This window comes from Taeniopygia guttata, chromosome Z, assembly GCF_048771995.1.
Source record: "Taeniopygia guttata chromosome Z, bTaeGut7.mat, whole genome shotgun sequence".
NCBI lineage: Eukaryota > Metazoa > Chordata > Aves > Passeriformes > Estrildidae > Taeniopygia > Taeniopygia guttata.
Window position 1 is genome coordinate 77,157,690 of NC_133063.1, and position 8,573 is coordinate 77,166,262.

At 43.6% G+C, this 8,573-nt stretch overlaps 1 protein-coding gene across 1 annotated transcript in view; it reads right to left on the reverse strand.

Moving 5' to 3' along the window:
- PCSK1 (proprotein convertase subtilisin/kexin type 1) overlaps window positions 1-8,520 on the reverse strand; it is a 28,030-nt gene extending 19,510 nt beyond the window's left edge. The window contains exons 1-5 of the mRNA XM_030257633.4: window positions 8,178-8,520; window positions 6,632-6,736; window positions 3,192-3,302; window positions 832-978; window positions 306-382 (exon numbers count right to left, since the gene is read on the reverse strand). Coding sequence (XP_030113493.3) covers window positions 306-382; window positions 832-978; window positions 3,192-3,302; window positions 6,632-6,736; window positions 8,178-8,360 — 623 coding nt within the window. The 5' untranslated portion in view covers window positions 8,361-8,520. The remainder of the gene's footprint in view (window positions 1-305; window positions 383-831; window positions 979-3,191; window positions 3,303-6,631; window positions 6,737-8,177) is intronic.
- Window positions 8,521-8,573: the final 53 nt, after the last annotated feature.

Here is an 8,573-nt window from a genome sequence, read left to right on the forward strand (position 1 = left end):
ACATTGAGGGCAACCAAGCACTGCCACAGGCTGCCCAGGGAGCTTGTGGCCTCGCCCTCCTTGGAACTGGTCAAAAGCCATCCTGATCATCCTGGGCAGCAGACTCTGGAGCTCCCTGCTTGAGCAGATGACCTTCAGAAGTCCCTTCCAAGCTCTACAATTCAGTGATTCTGTTACACAAATTCTTCCTCTTGAAAAATATTGCCACAGGACACCTACACAGAAATTTCTCCACTTGTACCTTCTAACACACAAAGTAACACTGTGATGTTTTTCTCTCTTAAGACAGCTGTGAAACTACTCACTTGTTTTCATTTGTTGGGTCATATCTAGGAAAGGGATCATGATCATTGTCATTGAAATCATAACTTGCCTTTGGGTCCTACAGGCAAAAGAAGAGAAGCAGGATTAATTCATATACTAGAAAAGCTATTTCTAAATTGCTAAGAAAATAGGTTCTAGAATCTGTATTTATTTACTTGATGTGCCTCATATTGGCAGCAATCAAGATGGTAGAATTTGATGGCTATTAACCATTCCATAACTTTTTCATGGAGCTTTAATAATTTAGCATTAAACCACGACATGGAAACGTGTCTGGGAACTGAAGGAAAAACAAAATAACAAAATATCCACTCCACTACCATTGCTAAGTGACATTCAGCTTCCTGTGACACAGACCAGGTTCCAAATCACGCCTAAGGCAAGTATTTCAGCCTTTGTACTGCAGGAGCTGACTTACAGAACAAACAATGAGCTGGGGAAGAGTGTCTGTTTATCAAATTTACAATGAGTTCATCTATTCCATAGCATTCTGATGCTCAAGCTTACATAGTTAGCATAGATGTCAGTGTGATTCCACTCCAATCCATCGTCTAGGACTGTGATGACAACTCCCTTGCCTGTGAATCCTTTCTGCCACACAGGAATAACATGGAGATCCAGTTTGGGCAGGGATGGAGTAATTCTTGTATCTTGCTGTGGGACAGAAGGAATTCAAATATATCAACATTTTATACAGGTCCAAAGTCATATTCTAAAGATGCTGTAAACAGTTTCAGCCAGAACTTGTGTATTTTGCTCAAATTTTGCAAATACAAAACAAAAATTAATTTCATAAGATACTTGTAGGAGTGAAAGATTTACCCCGCTGCCTGAATATCCCTGAAGACCACTCCTAAACAAAAAACATCTTGTATTTTTGGTAAGTAGGCAGCAGAAACAGAAAGAAGTGGTGGAGATGCACCCATGGACCTTGGAACACTGGGTTAATAATCAGACCTGCTAATGTTTGTTCTTTCCATTTGATGAGGAGCCAAGACAGTGCCCGCATTGCAGTGAGCTGGATTTCCTCCAAGTGTATTTTCTCCTTGGACATTAAAGTTAGCCAGAGCAAAATAATTAATGGGTAAAACAATTAAGGTAGTAGTTTGGTTGGGAAAAACTGGGTTGAATCACAATTTTCTCTTTACTACCCTCATTGCTGTTCCTGTAGTAAATCAGCTGGAAGTATGAATCATGAATAGCCTTCTCTTCTGCAGCAAGTTTTTGAAGACTATCTCCTAAATGGATCATTTTCCCGCTCTAACACTAAAGGAGCAGTACATACATCTAATTTAGAAGACATGCTTACAGACCCCATAAAAGCAGAGATGTAAAAATAAGCACTCTAATTCTGTTTCTCTGTTCACAGTTACTTTAGCTGATGGCATGTTTTCTGTATGTCTTTGTTTCCAAAGAAGTACTGCATAAAATACAAGGCTTAGGAAAACAAATTTGTTTTGGGGGCGAAATTTCTTTCATTTTCTGCTATCTGTACCTGACTGCTTCCATTCAGGAAATTATTTGAGAATTCAAGCTTTGTTCTCTTGAATCCATCAAATAATATTTTTCCTGGTGATGTGTGAAGTTACACAGGATAGAGCTAAAACTGTTGCCATCAAATAATAAAAATAAGGTAATAGTCAGTTATTCACTACAAGGCAAGAAACCTTGGTATTTTGGAAGAAAATGTCTAACACTTTCATACATTTTATCAGAAAAATTCAATGTTCATTGTGAGCAAGGCTAAGCAGCATGTTTTTATTTTTCATGTGCGAAAACTAGAGGGAAAAACAGTGAAAACCATAAACAGGTGGGAAAAGGAACTAAATCTCCTGGAGAGCAGAACATTGCCAGGTTTTTTTTCCTCTGACTGCTTTTATGAATCATGTGTGTGCTTGTGTATTTGTCTAATATAGACATCTTGGAAATGTCCTGCTTTTTTGGATAAGGGCAAGGAAGCAAACAGACATTCTGGATCAAAGAAAAGCTGAATTCTTACAGATAACAAATTTTTTTCTGTTCAAAAGAAGTCTGCAGGAATTTTCATGGAAATATTTTATGCTATGTGGTTTATAATTTATCTTCCCTAGCTCAAATGAAGGAAAGCAGCCTACAGTTTAGTATGATTTCTCTAAGATGAACTGAGGAAAAGTATTTGTGCTTGACCTTTCTTTCTGATTTGTTATAACCACATTTAAGCCCATCCCTGTTCTGAGTGAAAGCAATGAATCCCAGACTGAAGGTACAACTAGAATGTACAATGGAAACACAGGCTTTTGGAAAAAAGCATGTAAAACCTAAGTGATCAACTGTATTTCTCAACTGACACATGCAGACAGAAACTATGGAGCTCAGGAAATTTTTTTCCCTGACATTTTGAGCATGTAAACAAGCTTTAGAGACCCTCTAATATATAAATCCTAGTCTGTGTGGCTGAAAGTGCTTGTTGCATGCATGCAGATGCTTTTGTTTTCATCTGGTGTATGAATTCTGCACTACCAATTTTAATAAAGAAATAGATGGCCAGCTTCAGATACAGTAATGGACTTCTTACACAGAAAACCACAAATATTTTTAAATTATCATTAAAGTGGTTTTCAACAGTTAACAACTTGTGGTATCATCCCCCTCCCCCATACTAAATGGCAGCTGAATTGACATCTAGAATCTCTGTAGAAGCGATATTCCACAGAAGAGAAAAGATGGCCTGAAAATGTTATGCACAAGGATCACTCATTTTTACAGCATATGCTAACAAAAAGGACACTTCATTTATTCCCTTTCGTGCAATCACTCTGATACGGGTAAAATAGCGCAGCTGGTGGCACAACCATCTTCTCCAGTTCCACAGTGCAACAAATTCTTACCAGATACCACTGCTGATTCCACATAGGGTCGTTGAAAAAGCTTTCTGCTGAGTCTCTCACGGCAGCACGCTTGGTTCGCTTTTTTTCATACTGCTGCTCTGCCCACGACACCTACAATTATTTGTAAAAATATGATAAGTGAACCTCTTTAATTTGGGACTTTCTTAACCTGGAGTATAAGGGCTTTCATCACAGAGAGAGATTTTGGTGCCTAAAGCAAAATGAGCAACATTCAGTACAGAGAGGAGGATTATTTAAACTGTAGTACAGTTAGATTTAGGAAAAAGAACTTGGTGAAATCACAATACTGTAGAATCAATTCGCAGAAAATCGTTAAGTACAAGTTAACAAGGAACACCTGTGAATGATAAGAGGCAGGTTTTTACATCAAAAAAAAAGTGTAGTATGGCTAGAAGGTCATCTAAACAATCGTTCTTACTGAAACAAGGAAAATCACGGCCTGCTTCTTTCTCCTATTTATCTTTTATTCACTCTCTATTGAGAGTGAAAAGGAAAGAAGAAAGATTATCTCTGGCTTTAGTCTAGCAATTATAATGATGCTGTTACTCACAGACCAGCTGGACCTCCAAGTCTCCTTGCTAGTGATGTTTTGAAGAGTGGTCAATTAGCAAGCTACAAATATTAGACTAACTTCATCACCAGCATAATTCCACTTAAGGCAACTGAAAGCCAAAATGCTTCAGCATGCTTTGATAAAGCATCAAATGAGTTGCACAGCCTTTGTGCACAGACACAGCAGTCTCTAAGGCACTAAGTTGTATTTTAAATGTGTACAGCCCTTGAATGCATTACTGAAGCCAGTTCAGATGAAATCCTGATGATGATGCCTCTCTCTGTGCTGTGTGCTCTTTTTGAGAATTAAAACATTATTTTTGGAATAAAGCATTATTAGTTGTTCCTTGAATGGTCACTCCGATGCAGATATGGTTGGTCCTTTTCATCCCACATTCCAAGCAGGCAAAGCAAACTCAGGTTCAGTAAGATTGTCAAGTTCCTGTGACAAGCCTTGCATGGAGCGTGCCTTGGATCTAATCTTTTATTTTCAAGCTCTGAATAGATTCTGTTCCTTTTATCTGCTGTGATTGAGCAGCTTTATGATCCTGACATCTATCACCATATATGAGATAATAATGACTCAGAAGTTATGATTAAAAAGTATGATTTGATTAAAATGCAATTTCCTAATGAAAGCCTAATGAAAATTCACTACAAGAACATAAATCCTTTAAAATGGTATCTGCATTGGGCATGTTTACGATTCTCTTTGCTATATATTTAGTCCTAAACCCCCTACAAACCTTGGTCATAGAAGATGACTTTACCCATACAAGCTTAGGTATTTTAAATTGCTCTATTGATATCTCAGGCCATACATACTTGTGCACACGTTGGAGCAATTACCTCTATCTCTCTTCCCTGCCCACAGCAAAGCTTGACCTCTTCACCACCCAACAGTAATTAGCAGTTGACAACTTCCATGCTTGTTATTCCTTTTCACGGCGAGCAAGTGCACTGAAGGGAAATGAGCTGAAACTCCCAAGCCCATATGTCAGGCAAACAAGGAAAATGTTTGTCACTCAGCAGCTGGGTGAGGTTCCAGCAATCCACCTCCAGCAAAATCTGAAGGCCCCATGCCAAATCTCCAATCACTGATACATAAAGCAGCAAAAAAATTGTCATTTCAAATCTACTTGAAAGAAAGCAGACTTGGAAACTACTGCAAACACTAGAAGTTAGGTAACCAGATAATTATATCCCTTCAATGTATTCACAGCCTTTATCTGTTTTACAACAAACACTATAGGAAGCAAATAAATATTCAGATTAGAGCCAAGTTTTACCACAACTTTCACACTTAACATTCCGTAAAATTCATGAAGGCGTTATACAAACAAAAATAGGATTCCCTTTTCTCTCCCTTTTTAAAGGTTGAATCTAAATCTTTTTAAGTAGGCTGCTGCTGAGCAAGAGCAGCTCTTCAGAGCAAAGGTCCCTGTGTAACTACACAGTTACATGATTGGTTTGTGTTTATACACTTACATAATGCATAATTATATCTCATTCACAGAATTAATTTGTATACTGGATGGTAAATAAAAGGAAAATTGGAGTAAATTTAGCAAATCACCTGCAGCACTTTGAATCTAAATGTCTGGTAGCAATATAATACAATCACCCCATTCGGATACAATTTTAGAACGTGATGCATTGAACGCTCTCATTGTTCCCTGTGTAACAGATTCATTTGATGCAGTAAAAGAGAGAGACTAAACCCAAAATTCTGATCCTGAACATTGTACTACAATGACGTGGGACATGTGGTCATATATGCAGGCATAAATTTGAACTAGTTTAGGGTGAATCTGCAGGTTTGAACATCCCCAAGTTAGAATTATTTCAACTTTAACTGTTAAACCAGTTCCTGTTTGCAAGGCAATAGATGAAATTGTACAGTTTTGAAACAAAACAGGCAAAACAAACACCCTGTCTTGCCACACAGAATATTTCCTCCTAGTTGACATTTGCATCTAAAACCTCCAGATAGAAGATTACTCATTCTGAAGTGATTTGTCCTTATATGATAATTTGCTTGTTTTGAAAACTAGGTTACTTCATGGTTTGGACAGCTCATGTTGTCACAATGATTGTTGCAACAATGCTGATCTTAAAATCAAATGTTGTTGTTGTGACATTTCCCAGAAAATAGTTTGTAAGAGAGGCTGACAGATTTCTGGTCTGCTCTTTAAATTTGTCATGCACTCAGCTTTTCATTACGGTTACAAACAGAAATGCTTCTCTCTGAAATAAAGCCAGACAAATGAGGGGTCTGCTTCACCAGTGGGCTGTACCTTAGACCCCTCTCCAGTTTGCCTGTTCTCTGATTGCAGTGGCATATCATTGTAACAAAAGGCTGCAAGTCTAGAATATGTGATGGATCCTTTGAGAAGGGATTTTGGCTTGTTGTGGAGCCAATCCAGCAGAACATCAGCCCTTTATCCCTGCTTCTTTTTTTTATTTTTATTTAATATTCAGTGACTTTAAATCAAACCTAATTCACATGGTAATTGCACAGACATGGCCTAATTAAACTTAGTGCATCTATGGATTTTTACTTTGAATCCAGCCCCTTGGTTCCCTGTTCACATTTTCTTCAGTGGCACATCAACATCTGAAATTCTGGTGCTGCACATCTTAAATCTTAATCTGGAAAGCTCTTGCAAAATATGTGGTAAGGGAGGGTCAGACTCTGCCTGTGAATGACAGAATAGTTAAGTATTATTCAGCACGAGTATGGATGGCTGAATATATTAGACTTGCAAAATGAGGAAGGCCTGCCTGTGACCTCTTTATGAAGCTAGTGGTAAAGAGACAGAATAAAAAAGATTAAAAAAATAAAAAAGAATAAATTTAACACTTACCCTCTCATCATCAGAAAGTCTCTTAGTGATATGAATAGCACTTCTTCGGGACCGTCTTGGGTGACTCTTATGCCTAAATAAGTAGTGGTTTTTCAGTGATCCAATCTGTAAGACACAGGCATGCTTTAATTATCAGGAAGTATTTCCCCACTGTGAGCAAATACCAACAACCGAACCCTGAAAGAATTCACGCTGCCTTAAAGACAAAAGAGCAAGAAACTAGCCTGTAGATATTTTAATCCAAATAAGGAAGCATTCTTTCAGTAACAAGTGCTTCTCTCAGCCTGTGTGCTGCTAGAAGAAGCTGAGGGAGTAATTTCATTTGGGCTACACAAGTGCAGTCATTACTACTACAGGACTCAAGTTACACAGCACCTGTACTAGTGACCACTACACTCATGGACACACCTTGGCAAGGCCACATTTTGATGGGCAGGTCGCACACCAGTTTTATCTGCTTTTCCCGAGTTTCAGCTGGACAGGTGTGAAAACCTTTTTGCATGAGTTCAGACACCTCACTGCAGGGCTGGGTTGTACAGGCACCCACTGTAGCAGCATTTTCACCTGCTCAGTAGCCAGCCAGCCGCCAGTCAGTGCACCCCACTGACTTTGAACACCCCACTTCCCTAAGGACCAGCTCTTTGACAGCGGCGGGGGCAAATGTACCGGCTACAAGGGCAGGAGGACCAAACCCACAGAGGTGGGATCACACCTACGGGTTTGGGAGCGCATTGAACACAACCGTGCCCTAAAGCAGGGCTGGGCAGGCGGCCAGAGGGAGCTGACCCTGGACATCACCAGCAGCATGGAGAGGGGCTGATCGCGACCCCGACCACGGGGCCGGGCCGGGGGCAGCAGGGTCCCAGCGCTGGGGGACGCCGTGGCCGGCACAGGACCCTCACCGGGAAGTGAGACGAAGCTGCTCCCTCACGGCGGTTACTCATCCCTGACAACGCTGACGTCACGGCATCCCAAAAAAGCGCCCAAGGGATGGCTGGAGAGAAGCCCCGCGATGGCAATGGAGCCGGCGGGGCGGAGGCGGCGCGGGGTCGCAGCCGACACCCCCCACACCCTCCTCCTCCTCCTCCTGCCCGGTCCGCCGGTCCCCTGTGGCACCCGGCCGGGCTCCTCAGGAGGAGCAGGGTGCCCGGCCTGACTCAGTCCGTTCTGCCCAGGGAGAGCACGCTGCCCTGCCTGGACCCCTCCAGGGAGAGCCGGACCTGCCGCCCGACCCTGCCCAGTCCCGCCAAGGAGAACGGGAGCGCCCTGCCCGCTCCCCTCAAGGAGAGCCGGAGGTCCCCGCCCGGTCCCCTGAGGAAGAGCAGAGTCGCCCTGCCCCGTCCCCTCCGAGAGAGTTGTCCCGACCCGGGGAGGCTGCGGTGGGGTCCCGGGAGCTTTAAACTCCCCGGAGCCCCGCAGGAGGCAGGCGGGCACAAGTTTGAGGGAGAGGGGAAGGAAGGAAGGAGCCTCGCGGGATGGGAGAGCAGCCCCGTCGCGGAGCATCCTGCGGGATGCGCGGCGGCGGCTGTCCCCTGCCCGGCCGTACCTGCCCCACCAGGTCGTAGTCCAGCTCGTCCGCGATGGCTCTGGCAGCGTCGGGGCCGGCCGGGATCTCCGCTGCCCACTCGTTGAGGAAGAGCCGCCCGGCGCTGCCTCCTCGGGGCAGGGACCAGGCTGCCAGGAGCACGGCCAGGGCCGCGCACGGGCCGGCCCAGCGCCGCCCGGCCATGGCCGCGGGACGCGGGAGGGATGCGGGCGGGATGCGGGCGGGATGCGGGCGGGATGCGGGCGGGATGCGGGCGGGATGCGGCGCCGCGTTGCTACGCGATAGCGCGGAGCGGAGCCCTGCCTGCCTCCCTGCCTGCCGGCGCGGCTGCCCGAGGCTCACAGACCCTCCGGAGCCGGAATGGAAATGAGTGTTTACACGTCAAAACGACGACAG